We start from the raw sequence: 23,473 nt of genomic DNA, 5'->3' as shown, positions 1-23,473 counted from the left end.
TTAATGATAATGACAGCACTTACGGTCTAACATTATTGGTATTGGGTATATTATTCTACAGAAAATGGCGGAGTGGTTAGCTGAACGCGTTACGACGCCAGGGGTACTGGATTCGAATCCCGGTCTGAACCACACTCTCACCGAAAAAAAATAAAATATTAACTTCAAAATTATTTTTAAATCTCACAAGGACGATAGTTGCAAGCAGGAAATAACCCACAACGAAGTCTTTTAAACTACTTTTTTATTGCATTCCGTTGACTGATTTTGCATTTTATGTGAAAGCCACAACTACTTGAAACATGATTTGTTGCTTAGCAACGAAACTGAGAAGCACAAGAAGCTGTTCTCTCGGTCAATTTAATAAAATTGTAATGGGACAGGCTGCATATTGTTCATTTTTCCAAGTAGGGAGCTTGGAGCTCCATCGTCGTTTATTTACCTATGTTCGTTGCTTGGCAACGAGATGATATGATGTCCACTCCACTATCTCCCAATTTCTCTCGCATCATTTATCATCTTTCTTACTCTCTCTCTCTCCATTTCTCATTCTTATTCCTTTCTCTCTGTTGATAAAGATGATTCACTTATTCTTTCCATTGCGTATATCTTTCTATTCTTATTTGAAATACAGGGTGGTTATAAATTATTGAGCACATTTCAAGGATGAATTAATCATTAATTTGGTTTACTTTACTTCCCATTTCTGCCAATTGTGGCTAATTACGAAGATGAGTATGGATGATGATAAGACGAAATAGATGAGAGGACAATGACAAAGACACATGGAGACAAGTAAGCACAAAAGTTGTGGAAAAGATTCCAAGCTTTCGAGAGATAATGTCACTCTCATCGTCAGTGTAGAAGATGGATGTAACATTAGCTCTCGAATGCGTGTAAGCTTCTCCGCATGGTCAACCTATAGAGAACATACAACACAAATCCCACAGAGGAATATACTTGTCATGGATTCACACGCCAGAGCCTCGTTAGTCTGTAAAATGCAGTCCAGCGTGTACTACAAAGAAGTGCGGTTGACATTTGGGGTCTGATGGTATTGTCGCCCCTTACACCCAAACAATAAATTAAAGACAACAATGTAAAATACAAGGTCAGCCATAAAGAAACCGAACTGTCAAAAAAAAGAACCAAACCAAATAAAAAGGTACGGTATTCTGGCAACACTGCAAAGAGCTATATATAAACTTCCCGTCAGTGCATGTTTCAACCTGTCACAGGCAGTCGCTATCGGAGCAAGCGTGCGTCAGATGCAGGTGCAAAATACAACGTCACAACATAAAGTTTTGTTACAAATTGGGTAAATCGTTTACCAAAAAGTTACAGATGATACGGGAGATGAAATCTTACTAGGAGCATTACGCTTGTACTCTGAGCCAAAACGTTTCTGAACTTTCATTACAGATTTGGTTTCACGAAACCAAAGATCGCACATAGATTTCTCTCATACGGTAGCCATCTTGGTACTAAGGTTCCCTACCTTGCCACCACGGCGCCACCTACGTTCGGTCGATGTCGATACAAACTCACTGTTGCTCTATCGCTTGCAACAAAAGAAAGGTTGTTGCAATAGCGTGTTGTTTATTTAATTCATGTATAAAATGCGCTCAATAATGTATAACCACCCTGTATATTCACTTCAAATTCTTTTCTGAAATTGAACTTCCATCCTCTCTTCCATAAATTTTAATCATGTGTTTTTCTAATGTACAGTACTTTCCAAGTGATTTTCATTTTGAAATTAATTCTATTTTCTAAGGCTCATGACCTACTTCCAGTTACATTTTATATAATGTCGTACTATTATACTTTAATTCCGTTTATATTCTTCGAGTCTCGGATTTACATTATGTAACAATAACTTCTACTCCGTGAAGGCCTGGATATTTACTTCGTGTTTTGCACAATAGCTCAGCGTAAAACTTTCTACACGTTACACGAAAAAGTAATTTTTTGTCTCGCTAGGTGCCAGTACTGAACAACATGAGCTCAATTTTACTTGAAAAATAGCATTCTTTTATACAGTTTCACAATGAATTAAAGAAAATATGTATAAATTCGTTTGTTAGAAAGAAGTATTATATTTTAATTAACTAGTTTAAAAATCTTAGTGTGAAATGTCTTATGAATTAGTTCATCATACAATACTTTTCAATATTATCCTATGTAAATTTATTTTTTAAAGTTTTGTAACAATTTGATGTTATTTTACGATTTTAATATTGGTGTAAATAATTTATTTTCAATAATAATGGAATATATATGACTGCAGGGCTAGCACATGCATAAAAACGACCTTTTTTTATTTACGGTGTTATATCATTTAAAAAATCACGTTATTCTACCACACCTTCTGTGTCGAGCAATATGGCGCCACCATTTTCAATCCTCCCGTCCCGGTGTCATACTCGGGGGGGGGGGGGGGAGGGGGGTAACATATCAAAGTTCAAATTTATGAAAATAATACGTTTTTCATTTTCTTCAACTTTTTCTAATTTATAATGCAAAATTGATTTCTTGCACGTATACCTACCTCAATTAATATTCCGGCAGTTTGATTCTATATATAGCATATTTGTAGAAGAAACAATTGAACATAGTGTATCAATACACGCTGTATAAAACACATCTTATTACTTACTAACTTCGTTCACCTCGTACTTATAGCCTGGTCTATATTGAAGAGAACGAGACGTGATTTGCTACTCTACCGTTCGTACTTTTCAAGAAAATAATTTTTATTTACAGCAGTGCAGAATTTCAAATTTCAAGCTGAAAACATGCTAATACGAGAGAAACGGACTTGGGAAGATAATGGGGTAAGCGTTTTTGAAAAGAGGGTGTTTTGGTCACATATTTTAAAGTGTGCAAACTGGCCACACACTAATTCATTCATTCATTTGTACTACAGACGTGCCCATCTAAAGTTCAAATCACCAACCCTGAGACCTTCTGTAAACATAACCACGTGCATGCAGAAAGCATTGCAAACTCATAGAAGTAAAATAATGCACACGAAAATCCAGCGTTGCTACAGGATTCATTACGTAAGGTAAAACAACGGCCAATTTGTAGTATGGGATACGCTGCTGCAAATGACGTCTCACTTTAAACCCAATGCTCTTTCTTTTGTACTTATTGCTTCACCTTTATGGTTAACTCTTTGCACCAGTAATCATTCCCCATAAATTTGTCTTCTTTCTAGCATGCGAATTGAATATATTTTACTTGCATTTTTTTGACAAAATGATATAACATGGTAATGTATATTTCTAAGGTTTGATATAAATAGGAGTGTATTTGAAATTTGTTTGTAGATTTTATGTAAATTGTATCTTATGTAAATAAAATATATAATGGGCATAAATAGCCATGTGCAATGCTGTAAGTCCAATAAATATATTGATGATGATGATCAAAACAAGACAAAGAAAGTTCGTAAATTTATTGCGGTTGGAAACTTTGACAAGCATCCTAATAACGATTTTTGTTCCGCCAAATATAGTGCACTTCGTAAAATAACTTGGTGACATGGCAAAGCAAGATAAGTGTGAACATTTTGTAGGAATATGCATTGTAACTTTCAATGAGCTTAGAGATTTGTGTACATAATGATATTTTATAACATTGGTTATTTTCTAAAAATAATCATGTGAACACCAAGGAAGTAGTGCCACTTTCAACATGGCGAGTTCTATGCGGTATTCGGAGGTCATGAATCAGCTGACGCGGAGTGATACATCGAATCGCTGAGACGGTTTGTTTACAGAAGGTCTCAGGTTTGGTGATTTACACTTTAAGTCTTATTGATTTAATTTTCGTAATAATATCAGGGGGTGAATGTATATTATGGAGTACAGTGTCCACACCATTGTTGTTTCACCTCCTGTAGGCCCAAATATCTTTCTTAAGATTCTATTTTAAAAGACTCTTCATGCATGGTCCTTGAGATTTATTTTAAGTCCAGTTTTGTCCACAGATAAGGTAATATGGGCTAGACCTGCAGCTTAAACTAGGATACGAACCACTATATGCCTCCACAGGATATTGAACATACCACCAGGCCATAGGAAAGGTCATTTTATGTTCCTCTTTTCAGTGTTTTCATCCATACAGATAATCACTGTCCTATATGTATAGAATAGCCTTTGTATTCCTTGATATTAGTCGAGATAGGGGCAGAAAAGTAAAGTGCATTATCTGATTGATTGATTGATGAAATTGATGAATGGACAAGAAGAAAAGGAAAAGGGGCGAACCCCTGAAGACGCCCAATCTCCTCCACCCGAATACAATCAGGGGGTAGGTGCTCAGTGCCCTGGTGCCTTTAAAATAAACCAGGGCGTCAGATCAGCGAAATTTCGATTCCCCTGTTATCCATTTCCTCTATCTATATTGATGCTTTCAATTATACAAGTTTGAGGCGATAAACCACAACTGCTGTGGACCAATATTCTTTCAGCGTACCAGAAATAGGCTTGGTTTACAGTTAAGACATATGAATCGCTTACTGCAGAAAGACAAGTAGTCCAATATTTACACATTACCTTTTTTGTAACGATAATGGTTTGTAATAACTCAATGGATCGTTTACCGCAGAAATGACACCTGTTCGCTCCATAACAATGGACATGGCAAAGCCTTCAATTTTCCGTTTACTGCAGAAAGGGAACTTGTCCCTGACTAGTTCCCTGTCTGCAGTAAATAAGATTTTGTAGTGAAATGTGGACATGTTGCCTGTCTGCTATGCTATAGTTCTTTTCAGTTCTTACGGCGGGCGCTCTAGAAGCTGGCAAGGGAAGTGGGGAGCGGGGAAGTTACCAATCCAGCGCAATAAGAATCGCAGCAGCCTGTAGAACGAGGTTCACCTAGTACTTATTTCCACCACGTCGTATCTTTCGGCGCCACTGCTGTTCTGTGGTTGGTCTGCGACGAAATCCCCGCTCCCCACTTCTCTAGAGCGCCCGCCGTAAGATCTGAAAAGAGCTATAGTAGTGCAATAAAATAAAATTTACATATGTTTATATTTTTGATAAATGGACACTCACAAACATCCATGCCCAGGCCGGGATTCGAACCCGGTACCCCTGGCGTCGTAGCGCGATGCGCTAACCACTTCGCCACGAGCGCCGGCTGAATTAAGCCTACTTGGAATTTCCTCCTTAATACAGGGTGTACACAAATGAATATCGTAGTTCTAAACTTGTATATTTTCTATGCTATACACATTACAAATATGAACCATATATGAAATGATAGAGTAGCTCACCAAGTTTCGATTCTACGCATGCGCAAAATTTGTTTCCTAACTCTGCCGCTTGGCGGAGCCATTCGTAAAGATGGCGACGCCAGAGCGTAAGTCACTCGCGAGGTCTAATTCAGTTGTTACTGTTCAACGGGCGTATCGGCGAAGATTTGGACGTGACCCCCCCGTCTGTGTGTTCACTTTTCGACTTAGATGAAATGTGGATTCATCGCTGAAAATCACACGACTAAGAAAATCGTCATATTCTTGATTAAGAATTTGTGTGCAGAAGTTCCTACGAGCCAAATGATCTGCAGGCTTTAGGGCATGTAATAGCTGCAGACGGTAAGGTCTCATTTGAAGTTTTTCCCTTAACACTTTCTACACTGTCATTGTTGGCATTCTAGTTCTTGACTCGCCCGCCGCACAGATTTTCTAGGACTGCGAGTGAAAGCGTTCTGAAGCTTTCCACCTTCTCCTGATGCCCATTGAACTGTAACAACTGAATTAGACTTCGCGAGTTCCAACACACAAAAAGACATACGCTCTGGAGCAGTGATGTGCGTATACGCGTAAACAACGATAGTCTACATTCTACACGTAGACTATTTTATACACGTAGATGACGTAATTTATGTAAACAACATGGCGAAAAGTGATAACTTAGCAAAGGGCGCCTTGGAATTTTAATAAAATTGTACTACGTATCAGTTGCTGATGTGTGAGAAGAACTTTTCATACTCTTTCTTCCAAATTCAAACAATTTCTCACCTAGGAAGAAACCTAATATGGGAAATATACTAGTGATTTATGGGAAAAAGACAACTCTTGCCTCACGACTGCCATCTGTTGTTGCTTTTTGCATACTATTTATCTTCTTCCATAGTTGATGATAGAAGAGAAGAGAAATTTTGTTGTAAATGGGATTCTTTTCATTTCGTTAGGAACCAATACAGGTGAAAATGTCACTTTCCTTTCATGAAATCCTTGAAAATTAATTTTAATGCACTTTAGATTGTCTACGTAGTCAAAGTAAACTACAACCCAATGTAATCTACGTGTAGATTACGTGTAGACAACGCATGTAGACGTAAACTTATAGTCTACGGCACATCACTGCTCTGGAGTCGCTATCTTTACGAATGGCTCCGCCAAGCGGCAGAGTTAGGAAACAAATTTTGCGCATGCGTAGAATCGAAACGTGGCGAGTTACTCTTTCATTTCATATATGGTTCATATTTGTAATGTGTATAGCATAGAAAATATACAGGTTTAGAACTCCGATATTCGTTTGTGTACACCCTGTATCGTTTCAATTAGTTAATATTATTGTCTCGAACTATTTTATAAAATTTCAGATTTCACACTATCAAAGATAAAGTACCAACCATATGAGTAAGAAATCTGTCTGGTTCCTGCGGCTACTGGAGCTGATAACAATATAACAGCCACGGTACATATCACCAATGTTGGAACTGCCTTTTTCTTCACTCCGTAACTATACGCCCCTGGCTACTTCGGTAACATATGAAACAGCACATCTGCGTTGGATCAACACGACGGGTATATGCCTTTATTTTTATTAAATTACCCGAGGAGAAATAATTCCATTCTGTGTTGCTTAGCAACCACAGAAGTTTCAAGCACAGTGAAGAACGACGCTAAAGAAATGTATAGGACATGTCTGCCATGCATCAAGATATAATGCAGACAATGAGAGAAAATAATGGTCTATCACTGAAATAATTACAACACAAATGGTTTTTGTATTCGATTGTGCGATGGAGGCAAAAATCTGCTTCGTGAGATATTGGAAATTTTTGCCATAAAGAAACTAAGCAACTCTCTATCCTTAAACCCGAAGGTTTATGGCTGCAGCAACACTATCCTGGGTAAGATCAATCCAATCTTTTCCATCCTCACCGATTTCCTTTAGGTCCATCTCAACATTTTCCCTCCATCTTCATCTTGGCCTTCCTACAGGTCTCTTACCATCAGGTTTACCAATAACAATCCTGCAAACTCCTCTTTCCTCTCCTATCCGAGGCACATGGCCTGCCCACATAAGTCTTACTTATTTAATTTTGCCATAAGTTTATGTATTTATGTATTTATTTATTCATATGCATGTGTCTGTGTATTTTTTCCTGCATTGCAGATATATTTAATTTGTTCAAATTGAAACTTTGAAACAATTATTTTCCTTCAAACGCAATGCTGAAAGGACGTGAATCAAAAATGTGAAATTTTGCCTCCAACTTGTGACGATTAGGGGGCGAGGGGGCAGTTGCCCCCCACTTTTGCCACATTCTAGCCCCACCCCCCAGTTTTCGAACCCAATCCCCGCCACTGCCTCCCTATTGTTAAGCCGGCAACTACTTGAAACTATGGAATTTCGTTGTAGGTTCGACTGCAATACAAGAAAATCCCTTTGAAAACCAACATATCTTAAAAAAAAAAGAAGTTCAATTTTCTCTGGTTCCTTGTAACAAATGAACATAGACAGCACTGCGAATAACTTACCCAGGTATACCTCCGCTCTCCATATAGTTAGCCAAGGTGACGTCATTGGACCATACGTCAAACTGCCATTTTCGGAGTCCAAGAACACCGCAGTGGACTCTTCCGGTGTGAATGCCTACTCTCATGTTCACATTGACACCCATGACTTCCCTCACCAACCTGAAAAAGAGACATAATTATTGACCACCAACATTAGAGTGATGAATTCTGTCACTCACATATACAAATCTTTTAAAATAGTATTGGATGACTTGTTTTCGGCTCGAAATAACCTAATAAGTAGGGACATTGAATTTTCGCGATGCGCGAAATCGCGAAATGTGAAAGAAAGATGCAATTTTGAACATTCTGCACGTAACTACACCCCCAATGATGAAATATGCATGAGTTTTATTCGCGAAGTAATGCGAAATGTATGCTTTTCCACGAAATGAACGCTTTTTCGCGAAATAACCGTGAAATATCATCAAATTAAGTAGAAAACACGCAACAACCGGCAATCTAGGTTGTGCGCGCAAACTGTCGATTTGTAACGAAACGTTTGCCTAAAGTTACCTACCACTTGCAGCTGAAGAACGTTTTATCTTCGATCACATCAGGAAGACGCTGCAAATTTGGATTTCCCATGCACATAATCTCAGTTCGAAAACTTCGCTCCCTGTCAAGCTGCATTCCTTTCTTCCCCTGAATATGCAATTTAGGAATGAAGTGATTTTGTGTTGATGTTTTCTTTTTGGTTGGACAGCTAAGTACTTGTGCATGTGTACAGTATATAAAAATGAAGTAGTTTATCAATTTATAGCTCTTTTGTATGTTGTTTCCTCTCATAATGAAAAAGTGTGTGCCATTTTTTTTCCACTGCTGGTATATACCGCTGATCTAACATTTTATTTACCGCTCTCCTCAGTTTTTATTTACCATAAATTTGTCTCCCTACTAATAAGCCAAGGGCGGACGCAGAACCGACCTTCGGAGGGGTGGAAACATTCAATTAGTTTACCATAATTAATAACAAAGTTGAAGCCATATTTGTAATTAACATAACAAAAATATAATAAAAGTAAACTTTCAGGACTTTGACAGAAAAACAGCCTTACAAAAAACATCTGTTATCAAAATGAATGCATTGATGCTTGCAACAATTGACGCCGGCCTCAGCAAGGATCTTTTTACTAGCTCGTAAACAGTACAATTTACGCCCTACATTGTCAGCGAGGTAGAAGAAAACAGAGGGTGCACGAAGGAACATGAAAACCAGAGGGACGTACGTACTCCAATGTATTAAATTTACAGGACAGAGGAAATAATGTATTCTTAGGGTTATGTCTGACTCTTAAAAAGAGTCAGTTAATTAGTGATACGTGACTCCATCTTACTCAGTGGCTAAACTACAGGCGGGCAGGAAGCATTCCCCCAAAAAACTTCGACGGAAGTCAATTCTAGGGAGGCAAACATTGACGGCCAAGGGCACCTGGAGGGGACACAGAGGAGCAATTGCCCCCTCGATTTAAAATTTAATGCAAATAAAAATACATTTCGTAGAATTTTCTTGTTCGCTTCGCTCGCAGTGCCTGCTTTTCTCAGTGTCGTCAAGTTCAGAGCCGTAGCTAGGGAGATAATTCCATGGCACCCCGTGGAATTATTTGCGCCCTATTAAATCAAAATTGTTTTCAGTTGCAAAAACTGGATCTAAAAATTCTCTTGCTCGCATTTTCCTTCTTTTCTGTAATGGATTTCAATAATATGTGTGGTGTATATACATATTGAATAAACTTTGAATACGTACACAATTTAGTGTCAGCATGTTTCATATGTATTTTTCTTATTTTATGTCACTCCATGTTGCATATGTGTAAGACGTATCTTGTACATGAAAATTATACATGTACAAAAATAATTATATTCGGAATGCATTTATCATTCATTTTCTACCATTCAAAAATACAGTTTGTGTGCTTGTTTTCCATTATTAGCTAATGTGAAATTGAACGTGTTGAAAAAATATTTCAAATCGTTTGTTCCAAATAAATGCTGTAGCACAAACTTCTACCCCACCCCCTTTTGGCATAATTTATGAGCATAATAACGTCTTTGATACTACTGCTATAACTACCACTAGTAATAATAGTAATAATAATAATAATGCCATTACTGTTATTATTATTGGTTTGTTTATCCTGGTACTTGCCCCCCACCCCTATAAAAATTAGTGGTTGCGGCTCTGACCTTACTGCTAAGGATTAGATGTGGAAATATGTCTACCTGACTCCAAACTCTTCAGAGAAGTTTCTTTAAATAAAACTGATCCGGCCTCCGTGGTGATACAACGGCAGGGGTCCCGAGTTCAAATCCCGGCCTGGTCGTAGGCGATTTCTGTGAGTGTCGTCTCATCATTTCATCACTCATCCTTATCTTCACAATTAGCCAAAAGTGGTAGAATTGCAAAGTCAAGCAAACCAAATAAATCAATAAATAAAACTGAAAACCGAATTTTGTGAGATATGTTCCTCGGTTTTCATTAAACGATATATTGTCTGAAGAAAAAAAAGAGAGAGAATGGTGAAATAACTGGAGATTTTGCTGGAAGGGAGTGGGGAGGGAATTGCCCCAACTACACATCCTGGGGACTCTAATGTAATCACCCGCATTATGCAGAGTCCCAGGAGTCAGTGGCGAACGCGGCGCATAATGGTAGATAAGGGGAGAAAACGAGTGAGAGGAGCAAAGCAGTGCAGGCTGCTGTTGGTAGCTGCAGTCGCCCCTTCATGCAATCCGATTAACCTCGCACGCGTTCAATGCTGGAGCCCTCCTGCGCGGAGGACTTGCTTTCGTTCGCTTGCCCCACAGAATTTAGATTCATATAAACTTACGCAATTGCGTCGATCATATCCAGTCCCATCTCCACGCAGCAATGTGCGTGGTCCGGTCGTGGCTCTGGTAGACCCGACACGCAGTAGTAACAATCGCCGAGTAGTTTTATCCGCAGACAGTGATGCTCCGAGGCCAAACGGTCGAACCTGAGGAAAGAAAGAAACAACGAGTACAAAAGTTACCAAGAGATGGCGCTGACAAAGAAAAAGCAAGAAATGAGAACTAAATAGTGAACATGACAAGCGACGATACCAAGAACATTACTTAAAATTCAAGACAAGACCGGGAATAAGCGTCAAATTTCTTTTCATCTCAGTGTCATACCTAAAACCAAATAAGTTACAACGGTAAATTTCTCGTATCGGACAAACGGATTTCTTCAAATTTACAGGAGAAATTACTTACCGAATGCAGTTTCTTTAGACTTGTGGAAGTTCGGGGAAGTGTTTTCTCGCATCGTTCATTGAATTTTGCCGGTAAATTATTTATTTTTCGATATAAATGTGTGACCGATGCACGATAGCTGTTGCATTCATTTCCTTCCAGCCGGATGTTGCCTGTGTATGATGACGTAATCACGGGCCCGTCAGTGTTTCCAAACACGTGCTTTTGTAACTCAAGAAGGTACATTTCCGCAAATGGTTTGTGGGGCTATGTGTCAATGATTCGTGGGGCTATGTGTCAATGGTTCGTGGGGCTATGTGAGAATGGTGTGTGGGGCTACGCATATTTTTTTTTCCAAACCAATTTTTAACTATTGTAACCTATAGTGACCCTACCTAACCTAACCTTACCGGAAATGGTTCGTGGGGCTATGTATCAATGGTTCGTGGGACTATGCGTCAATGGTTTGTGGGGCTACGTAGATTTTTGGGTGCAGTGGGGTGGAAACACTGCATGCCGAAAACGGTAGTGAAACTGTGACCGCCATTTTACGTGTTACCGAAGGCAAAAAGAAACGAAGAAAACTTACTCGATATGTCGCAAATAGAGCTTATTTCCGTGAAATAAGCGAAATGCCACATTCAGCAATGTTTCTCAATGCAGAATACGTAAGTACGAATTATTCAAATTAAATGAACTAGCAAATTTCCGCCGTTTGTCCGATACGAGAAATTTACCGTTACAACTATATTTGTAGTGTAGCTTGAGCTCTGGCCTTGAGCTGCGCAGAAGCCTGCCGTCAGCGCGACGATACCAGAGTTCCACTGAGAGCAGAGTTGCTAACTGCCTTAACAATTACCTATATCCATAATCCGACTTCAGAATTTATTGGTAGGTGTGTTCGGTACTTATAAAAAGCGACAGTTTGAGAAGGTGATAGTTCAAGAAAAAAGAATGACAGATGATTCATTTTGTCGGTGAAACTCCCACTGAATAAGCCCCTCGGCGAAAGATGCATCCTCCCTCTGTGTGTGTGTGGGGGGGGGGAGGGGAAGATAGTGTTACCACGAGTAAGGTGATTGTTGACTTTTGTTGCTTAGGGTGTTTTATTCAAAGGAAGCTAAGGTGAAAACTGGAATGAATATAGGAGAAAGCAAAGTTATTTATAGTTAGAGTTCAAAAATTATCTTAACGTGCATAAGTTTAAGAAGAAAGAAGCTGACAGTGGTCTTGTGTTGAATGTTGAACAAATGCAAAAGCGTGTTTCCGCATCTACTGATATGTCAATAAGTACTTTGAAACGAAAATGACCGCTACAAAGTAACTAGGAAGGGATTAGTAACGCCTAACAAAGCACGCAGAAGAAACAAACTTAAAAGTGATGTGGACGAATTTGACAAGTGTGTTATTCGTAGAACAATTCACGAATTTCACGATCGTGAAGGACAGCGTGCTACTTTAGATTCGTACGTATTTTTCTTATTGAGACAACATATAGCTTTGTCTAGTAGAATTGTAACTTCCGCGTATTGCAACACTGCTCCTATGAGTCACGTGACATCTCCTGCAGACGGCAAACATTTCCCGCCTTGCGCATGCAAGAGCTCAGGCTAAACCTAATGCGCTGTATTTTGCACTACTGATGTGCTCCAAGCCTCATCGTTATGCAGATATACTTTTCCAAGTTGTAATTCGATCGATATGTATTAGTAGAGTTTGGAATACCTAAGAAGCTTGTTAGTATGATAAAAATATGCACCAGTGAAACAGAAAGTAAAATTCGTGTGGGTATTAATATGTCTCACAAATTTATAATTCATGATGGGTTAAAACAAGGAGATGCATTATCTCCATTGCTCTTTAACCCTTTCAGGTACACAAGTAAACTGTAATTGATATTTATGATATGTATTACTTTTTGTATACCTTTTGGAGTAATTTGGACAATTAAACTAAAATTTTTCACAAAAATGTGTATTAAATATGAAATAATTGTTGGGACATATTTGTCCCTATGTACGTTAAAGGTAACAAATAACAAAATATATGCGAAATTAAGCAACACCTTGATATGAAATTATTTTTCACTTCAGAATGCAATATTATAAATCAAATTATTAGGAAACTCATGAACATTGTATATTTAAGCATGAAATTCTTCGAAACAGTTGCAATCTCACACAACATACATATACATTACATATTGAGCACATGTTATTCGTACGATTTTCTAGTTTCTTTTAGCTCAATTCACACAGCATTTCCATTTTTGTACTTTTGTCATGTAATGCTCTGGAGCTTTAGGAGGAAATTGACTCTCCAACCTCGTTTTGGTACTTACCGTCATTGGCAATGATTCTCTTTCTGTTCGAATACTGTAACTCTAGTGAAGTCATTGACTTCCCTGATTCTGTTCACACACTTTTGAAAAGTTTGCTGTACACTATGTAAGAATTATTAATTCCAATATCAATCAAAAAATAACCTGAGGTAGTACTTAATTTTTACCTTACGGTCAACTTCATAAGTAACTTTTTTCTGATCCATAAGGTCGACAACTCCCATACACTCATTGTAGTTTCTGACCATCAAAGGGCAAGGAACATTTTTTTTCTTAGAATTACCTTGAATACGTCTTTTTACGTTTATTATTGGGATTGGTGATATAAAATTAGATAAAAGATGGCCTATTGTCCATCCACTTGATGCAAGACATACCATTAGTGTTCACTGCATAAATATCCCCTCTCTTCATTTCTTTGTCTGTTGGGAATTTTTTTGGCATGTTTTTTCTGTTTGTGCGTACAGTACCACAAGCTTTTATGTTATCTTCTGCTAGAATGTACTGTAGAACAGGCGAATTAAAAAAGTTGTCCATATAAATTTCACAATCAAGACCACAAATGGATTTTGTTAACTGCAGTATCACACTCTCTCCAAGACTCACTTCTGCATGACTTGCCCCTTTCTTCCCTGTGTATATGTCAAATTCATACAGGTATCCAGTTTCTGATTCACACCTGCACCTCATTTTGAAACCCCACTTTATAGGTTTGTTCTTTATATACTGTTTCATAATGTTATGTCCTTTGAATTTGACCAATAACTTCTAATAGTAGTTAGAACATGGTAACTCATTATTACATTCATACCTAAGAAGGCTTTCATTTCTGCACTGTTTATATCAAAAACCACCCCATTTTGCTGAGCATATCGGCAAGTTTCCTCGACTACAAATTTGATTAGCTCATTGAAATTCATAACGGAATTGAAAATTTCAATTGGTTTTGGGACACAACCACTTTCTTCTACATTGAAAACAACAACTTCCCTATAATCAAAATTTTCATTAATACTAAATTTCCTTGGCTTGTATCTTCTATTCCACTTAAAATCTGGAACACTGAAAGCACTATGTGACTCAGGGTTTTGAACAGCTCCATGAGGACTTTCAGAATTAGTGTCCATAGAATTCAGCTTGATGTCCGAAACTGTCAATCCCTCTCTTGAACAAGTAACTGCAGGTTCAGGATCGTCTATGATGACATTAGTTTCTCCTGCATCAATGTCTTCAATTAAAAATAATTTATCCTCTTCATCTAGAAGGAGATTATCTTCATTGTCACTGTCTTCAGCTTGTAAAACTTGCACGATTTCTTCACCAGAAACAAGAAATTCACGTTGCTTTGATATCTTTCTGGGACAATATAATAAAAAAATACGTTAAGAATATAACATTTTATTACACACACACACATATACGCAATATATATTTTATGTAGATACAATTCAAAATATTTTTTTTTACCAATTTTTTTTTTTTTTTCGAATTTGTAGAATTACCTATAAACATGCAGAAAGTTACCTTTGTGGTACATAGGGACATATATGTCCCAATCAGTTTCTGAGCCTGTAGCTCTTTCAGGTGCACTGCAGGTAATCAGAAACTCATCAAAATATGTTGTACCATCATTAATAATTACAAATACCAGAATTGTATTTGTGAATTAGAAAACAATTGCAAGATATTTTACGAAACATAATCCAAAATGCAAGGCTATATACTTGCCAAATTTAGATGCTTCTAAAACATTATAAATAATACGTGTTGCCGACAAAAACACTTGAAACTAATAATATATATCTAGGAAGAAATGATAATAATATTTGCGTCCATGTAACCCCTATCATATGAAGAATGAGGATAAGATAAGACATGGGACACATATGTCCCATGTATCTGAAAGGGTTAATTTTGCCTTAGAATATGCTGTAAGGAAGGTAAAAGAAACTAAAGAAGGACTAAAATTAAATGGTGTGACTCAGTTGTTAGCATATGCAGATGATGTAGACTTACTGGGGGATGATATAAATACGATTAAGAATAATGCTAAAATATTTTTCAAAACTGCTAAAGATATAGGTTTGGAAGTTAACAAAGAGAAAACTAAATATATGCTTACAGGCCGAAACCAAGTGTTAGGTAATAATCAAAATCTAATTATTGATAACAACTCGTTTGAACCAGTTTCCAAATTCAAATACTTAGGAGTAATATTAACAAATGAAAATTATATTAAAGAGGAAATAAAAAGTAGGCTTAATTCAGGAAATGCATGTTACTTCTCTCTTCATAAACTTTTGTCTTCTCGTTTAATATCTAAGAAACTAAAAGTTAAAATATACAAAACAGTAATTTTGCCTGTAGTATTATATGGGTGTGAAACTTGGTCCCTTACATTGAAAGAGGAACATAGATTGAGAGTATTTGAAAATAAGATCCTTAGGAAAATCTTTGGACCTAAAAGGGATGAGGAGACAGGTGAGTGGAGAAGGTTACGTAATTTAGAAGTACATAATTTGTATTCATGTCCAGATATTATTAGAATAATTAAATCAAGAAGACTTAGGTGGGCAGGCCATGTGGCACGAATGGGAGAGGAAAGAGGAGATTACAGGATTCTTGTTGGGAAACCAAATGGTAAGAGACCTGTAGGAAGGCCAAGACGAAGATGGAGGGACAACGTTGAGATGGACCTAAAGGAAATCGGTAGGGATGGAAAAGAGTATATAGATCTTGCTCAAGATAGGGACAGATGGAAGGCCTGTGTTGCTGCAGCCATGAACCTTCGGGTTTAAGAAGGCTAGAGAGTTAGTTAGTTAATTCGATCGACATTTGTTGATTGTTTTTAAGTAATTATTTATGAAAAACTCAATATGCTGACCAAGGCAGAAATGTATTTTATTATAAAACATAAACAGAGTCTTCTTTAGACTCTGCACCAAGTGCAAATGTAACAGGGTACAAAAACAGGACGATATATATACACAAACATTACTCCCCTCCAGACTATTAGAAAGTTGTTCTGGAACATTCTAGCAGGTGGCTTTCCCTTGTCAATGTACTTTCACCTAAAAGGCGAAACATATTTTCTTCCATCTAGAATGTGGTTCGACTCTTTATCTCACGCTCTTTTTCCTTCATTCTTCTTCCTTCTTCTCTCCTCTTTCTCTCTTGTCCTTTCCACTCTTTCCAACACCTTCTTCCACTCTTTGTTTAACTTCAGTCCCCCATTCCAGTTCATTGTGTCTTCTTCACCTTTCTTCTCTTTTTCCTTGGCCTGCGATATTTAAACACACGAGAGAAACAGGACTTGACAGAGTGCGATGAGTCTAAGCAGATAGGATGGGAGAAGAGAATACTAGTGAGAAAATGGAAGGAGGCTAAGGAAATAGAGAAGAAAGGTGAAGACATAATGAACTGGAATGGGGGACTGAAGATAAACAAAGAATGGAAGAAGGTGTTAGAAAGAGTGGAAAGGACAAGAGAGAAAGAGGAGAGAAGAAGGAAGAAGAACGAAGGAAAAAGGAGCGTGAGATAAAGAGTCCAATCCAGATGGAAGAAAATGTTTAGCCTTTTAGGTGAAAGTACAGTTGACAAGGGAAAGCCACCTGCTAGAATCTTCCAGAACAACTTTCTAATAGTCTGGAGGGGAGTAATGTTTGTGTATATATATCGTCCTGTTTTGTACCTTGTTACATTTGTACTTGGTGCAGAGTCTGAAGAAGACCTTGCTAGAAGGTTGAAACGTTACGTTTAGTTTATGTTTTATAATAAAATAAATTTCTGTCTTGGTCATCATATTGTGTTTTTCATATCATGGAAACAAGGCTTAATGGTGTTATAATTATTTATAGTTAAAATGAAAGTTTTTCAAATTAATTTTACAAAACGTTAAAATGAGTACATCAAAATTGCTCTGTATAAATCCACGATATTAATAAATTGGTGACTGTACCAATCGGGCAGTTATAAACGACTCTTACATATATGATTATTAAGCAAAAATAAAATGATATTTTCATCGTAATAAGAGGAAAAGTTCTAATAAACAATATTTGTGTGTTATAAATATAAAAGTAAAAAATGTAAGGATAAAAATACAGAGAGAGAAGGGAAATAGAAGAAAGAGAAACAGAATGGGAGACGGAGAGAGAAGAAAGAAAACTAGAGAGAATGGTAAAGAGGGAGATAAAAATGGAGAAATGGAAAGTTAAAGAGAAAAGGAGATAGAAAGATAAGAAGAAAGAGAATGATAGAAAAATAGAAAAAGGAGAAAAGAGATAGATAGAAGAACGAGGAGATAGAAAGAGAGATAAAATAAAACAAATATACACAGAAAAATCAGAGAAAGATTAAAATGAAAGATAGGAACGAAGAAATACATAGAAAACATAGGAAGATAGAGAGAAAAGGGAATATAGAAAAGTGAGGACAGGAAAGAGGAACAATGAAGGATATAAAATGAGTCTGACTGCCATGCGGGAGACTCAGGTTCGATTCCCAAGGTGAATGTTTTCAGGTGAGAACTTTCAAAGATGTCCCTTCACGGAGTGACTGGAGTTTACTCAGCCTCTAATAAATGGGTATTTTGGGGAAACAGTTTAAGGAGGAGGGAGACAGCTGAGAAGAAGCAAAGAAGACTATAGAGAAAGAACGAGGATAAATTGACAGATAAAAGAAGATACAGAGACAGAGAGAGAAATGAAGTGAGATGGAAAGAGATAGGGATGAAGAGAGATAGATACAGGCGGATGGGGAGAGAGAGTGAGAAGGAAGACAGAGAAGAAGCGAAATTAAAGAAGCAGGACAGATGTGGAGAAAAGAAACTGAAAGAAACAAAAGAAGCGAGATAGAAGAGAAGAAAATAGAAGTTCAGTGAAAGATATAAAAAGAAGCAAGAGAGAGAGAACGCGTGAAACAGAGGAAAATAACAATACAGAGAAAACAGAGGATACAAGAAAACAAAAGAAAGCGAAAAGTGGAATGAAAATAGGAGAATGCAAGAGAAAGTGGCCAATTTTTTCTTGTAGTGCGAGTCAAGTGACCTTACACAGGTTTCAGTTTGTGGCAAGAGCTTCTCAAGGACCCTGAAAATCTAAATTTCAGCAAAACCTTCCACCTGAGAATCCTGAAAACATCCAGCATCAACAATCACGAAGATTGGTAAGTTTTCCGCGTCCCGCTCTTGAAATGAACACGTAACCGATGTCTCGATATACCAACTCCCAGAATCGAGCATTTCTTCTTGAACGACTTTCCCCGGCTTATCCTTTCCCTTCCTGAGAGATTGCCAAGAGGATATCGATTAAAACCCACAGACATATTTCAAATAGAAACGGGAGAGAGAGAGAAGCGAAATTTCTTTATCTGGTGTAACCAAGCACTGGATTCGTTCCCTCCGATAATCTATTTCTTCTCTTCCACCTTTCCCCACCTATCAATCGAGCTGTAGGGGAAGATCTTTTGAGGGAACTGAAAAAGCAAGATATGCCAAGTACAGGGCGATTCAGAAAGAATATACGTATTTCAAACAGGTATATAGAAATAGAAGTAGTTCAACTCTGAAAGTTTTGACACTTACTTACGAATATCTAAAGGTGTTCAATATGTCCTCCACCAGCGGCACGAACAACATCACAGCGGTACTCAAGTTCTTTCCAAACTCGGGCAAGCATGTCCATCGTCACTGACGCGACAGCAGCAGTGATCTTTCAGGTCATTTGGTAGTGGTGGTACACAAACGGTTGCCACAATACACCCCCACAAGAAAAAGTCACAGGGATTCAAATCCGGTAACCGTGGAGGCCAGTTGAAAAGTGTCAAGTCTTTAGGTACTTGACCAAACGCCTTCTGTGTTGAGTCGCCATTTTCATTCTGACTGAAGCAGTGGGATCGTGAAAGCAAAAAGCACTGCACGAGCGATCTAGCTGCAATTGATTGAAACTAGACAACGTTCTCTTCCACCAGGAAGCGTCGTGCTGTACAGTTATCAGTAGTTTCGACACCATACTGGTTTGAAATACGTATATCTTTTTTTAATCATTCTGTATATAACCACACTAAACACTAAAAGGTTTCAAGACTATGTTTGAGCATCCGAGAACATTTCGATAACACATTGTACATATGTGTATACTTCCGGACAAAGTTAAAGATATCGCAGCTTATCTACCTCACAACATTGAAGAACCGTTTGGCCATGAGATAACCACGTAGGTGTCATTATAAGAATAGGCAACATCGGAGGGACACGTGGCCACAAACCTCATCAAGATTATGAGTGAGGAAAATAATTCATTGATTAATTTGGTGTTATAAGTTCACTTTATGAATATTAATGCTAATCGGGACTGGGCCTACAGTTTAAATTGTGATCCGAATCACTTAGTGCATCCACCGGTTATCGAACGTGAGGAAGATATGATCAGAGTGGCCTTAAGTTTGTCCTGAACAATACTAGTAGACTGGAGACAAATCTAAAAACATGGACGCGATTGTAGCCACCATTTCTACCTATCCTAAAGGTTTTTTCTACTCTTACAGCGGCCGGCCCAAGTTCTGGCAAGAGAAGTGGGGACCGGGGATTACGCAGCAGAGCAACCAGACAACAGCGATGGTGCCGAGAGTCACGACGTCGAGGAGAGGAACTACTACGTGAACCTCGTTCTATTAGCTGCTGCGCTTCTTTCGTGCTGCATTGGTCGCTTCCCCGTTTCCCTTGCCAGCATGAGAATCGGCCGCCGTAACAGCAGAAACCCCATTTAAGCAACACTTAAAACTCACCTTGCAAACAGCTCATTGAGCAGGCGTACCAACTCCTCCGCTGTGCACTGATCGGACAACGTTGTGAACCCACATATGTCAGCGAACAAGATGCTGAAAAAATAAAAATATCATATAATACATATTAATGCATCTATGTTGTGTTGGCGTCACTAACCCAACAAATTATTATCATGTGTCTACAGTTATGTTGCACAGAATGGACAAAGTGTTACAGATTCATGTTTGTAAAACATCTACGCAAAACTTCATACTCTCAAACTTCATGCATTACACCTTATTGATGTCGAACAAGGATCTGGTGCCTGCGCCAGAAGACAGTGTAATCCTCTATTGGGGTTGGTGCTGGGTCAGTGAGTGTTTTTATTGCCCCTTCATCCATGTCATTACTAACTCTCTAGCCTTCTTAAACCTGAAGGTTTATGGCTGCAGAAACACAAGCCTTCCATTGTCCCTATCAGCAAGATCAATCCACTCTTTCCTCTCAACGTTATCTCTCTATCTTCGTCTTGGCCTTCCTACTGGTCTCTTACCACCAGGCTTCCCAAGAAGAATACTGTAAACTCTTCTTTCCTCTCCCATTCGTGCCACATGGCCTGCCCACCTAAGTCTTCATGATTTAATCATTCCAATACTATCTGCACATCAATACAAATCATGTAGTTCTAAATTATGTAACCTTCTCCACTCATCTGTCTCCTCATCCCTTTTAGGTTCAAATATTTTCCTAAGGATCTTATTTTCAAATACTCTCAATTTGTGTTCCTCTTTCAATGTAAGGGGCCAAGTTTACTGTTTTGTATGTTTTAGTTTCTTAGATATTATACGAGAAGATAAAAGTTTATGAAGAGGAAAGTAATATGCATTTCCTAAATAAAGCTTGCTTTTTATTTCCTCTTTAATATCATTTTCATTTCTTAGTATTACTTTTAAGTACTGGTTCAAACTAGTTGTTATGAATAATTAGATATCATACAAACACAATTCATCTTTTTGGTAGCAATTGAGCAAAATGGAAGATTTCTTGATTTGCTTTATTTTACTTGACTTTTCTGTGAGTTTTGGCTAATCGCGAAGGTAAGAATGAAATTGATGAGAGGACCAACACACATGGACAGGATACAAGCATCACAGAGCTGGCTGTAAGTCCAAACGCCAGAGCCTCTATAGCCTGCAATAATGCAGTTCAGAGTGTGCTATGTGGAAGAGAGGTTGATATTTACATGCTTTCACTGTAACCATGGACGTCAGAAATTAGGGCTGGGGGGGCCACGCCCGCACCCCTGGAAAATGAATGTCCACATAAAGAGCATATATTTCACACATATTTTCATTTCAGTCACAGTAATTTATGTTAATTATTATAAGGGCGTTGAAGGAACATAATAATTTCAGACTGAAGCAGTATTTTTTGAGGGGGCATCACTATTATGGGGGAAAATGTGCCTCACTTGCACCCCTGGAAAAAATCCTGCGGATGCCCATGACTGTGAGTATATGTACATTATTAGCATTTTACGAACTAGGACGACGTTTACAAACAATAAAGTCAGTGGCGGCTTGTAACCCCACATTCGCAATTATCTCGAAAACGGCTCGTTTGCAGACCCATGTTTACTGAGACTTTTTTGCTTCTATTATCGTGTACTTTCACCTGTGTCAGTTTGCGCTATTACTTATGAGACACCCTGTATACGGGAATTGATGGGCTTCACTGTGACGTATAATATACGGGAATTAACGTTCTTCACTGTGACGTAAAATATACGGGAATTGACTGTCTTCACTGTGACGTATAATATACGGGAATTGACTGTCTTCACTGTGACGTATAATATACGGGAATTGACTGTCTTCACTGTGACGTATAATATACGGGAATTGACTGTCTTCACTGTGACGTATAATATACGGGAATTGACTGTCTTCACTGTGACGTATAATATACGGGAATTGACTGTCTTCACTGTGACGTATAATATACGGGAATTGACTGTCTTCACTGTGACGTATAATATACGGGAATTGACTGTCTTCACTGTGACGTATAATATACGGCAAATTGACTGTTTTCACTGTGACGTATAATATACGGGAATTGACGCTCTTCACTGTGACGTATAATATACGAGAATTGACTGTCTTCACTGTGACGTATAATATACGGGAATTGACGGTCTTCACTGTGACGTATAATATACGGAAATTGACTGTCTTCACTGTGACGTATAATATACGGGAATTGACGCTCTTCACTGTGACGTATAATATACGAGAATTGACTGTCTTCACTGTGACGTATAATATACGAGAATTGACGCTCTTCACTGTGACGTATAATATACGAGAATTGACTGTCTTCACTGTGACGTATAATATACGGGAATTGACGCTCTTCACTGTGACGTATAATATACGAGAATTGACTGTCTTCACTGTGACGTATAATATACGGGAATTGACGGTCTTCACTGTGACGTATAATATACGGAAATTGACTGTCTTCACTGTGACGTATAATATACGGGAATTGACGCTCTTCACTGTGACGTATAATATACGAGAATTGACTGTCTTCACTGTGACGTATAATATACGAGAATTGACGCTCTTCACTGTGACGTATAATATACGAGAATTGACTGTCTTCACTGTGACGTATAATATACGGGAATTGACGGTCTTCACTGTGACGTATAATATACGGAAATTGACTGTCTTCACTGTGACGTATAATATACGGGAATTGACGCTCTTCACTGTGACGTATAATATACGAGAACTGACTGTCTTCACTGTGACGTATAATATACGAGAATTGACGCTCTTCACTGTGACGTATAATATACGAGAATTGACTGTCTTCACTGTGACGTATAATATACGGGAATTGACTGTCTTCACTGTGACGTATAATATACGGCAAATTGACTGTTTTCACTGTGACGTATAATATACGGAAATTGACGCTCTTCACTGTGACGTATAATATACGAGAATTGACTGTCTTCACTGTGACGTATAATATACGGGAATTGACGGTCTTCACTGTGACCTATAATATACGGAAATTGACTGTCTTCACTGTGACGTATAATATATGGGAATTGACGCTCTTCACTGTGACGTATAATATACGAGAATTGACTGTCTTCACTGTGACGTATAATATACGGGAATTGACGCTCTTCACTGTGACGTATAATATACGAGAATTGACTGTCTTCACTGTGACGTATAATATATGAGAATTGACGTTCTTCACTGTGACGTATAATATACGGAAATTGACGTTCTTCACTGTG

The 23,473-nt window shown here is 38.0% G+C and overlaps 1 protein-coding gene across 1 annotated transcript in view; it reads right to left on the bottom strand.

Annotated features, from left to right (window-relative positions):
- Nucleotides 1-23,473, bottom strand: part of LOC145981588 (adenylate cyclase type 6) — a 464,667-nt gene that overhangs the window by 52,399 nt on the left and 388,795 nt on the right. Inside the window, exons 7-9 of the mRNA XM_083114946.1 lie at nucleotides 20,169-20,261; nucleotides 10,657-10,803; nucleotides 7,787-7,945 (exon numbers count right to left, since the gene is read on the bottom strand). Of these exons, the coding sequence (XP_082971072.1) occupies nucleotides 7,787-7,945; nucleotides 10,657-10,803; nucleotides 20,169-20,261 (399 nt within the window). The remainder of the gene's footprint in view (nucleotides 1-7,786; nucleotides 7,946-10,656; nucleotides 10,804-20,168; nucleotides 20,262-23,473) is intronic.

The sequence above is a fragment of the Lepisma saccharinum genome, chromosome 29 (assembly GCF_977018435.1).
Source record: "Lepisma saccharinum chromosome 29, izLepSacc3.1, whole genome shotgun sequence".
Taxonomy (NCBI): domain Eukaryota; kingdom Metazoa; phylum Arthropoda; class Insecta; order Zygentoma; family Lepismatidae; genus Lepisma; species Lepisma saccharinum.
The sequence above is the reverse complement of the archived record's forward strand: the minus strand, read 5'-3'. Positions and strand labels throughout refer to the sequence as shown.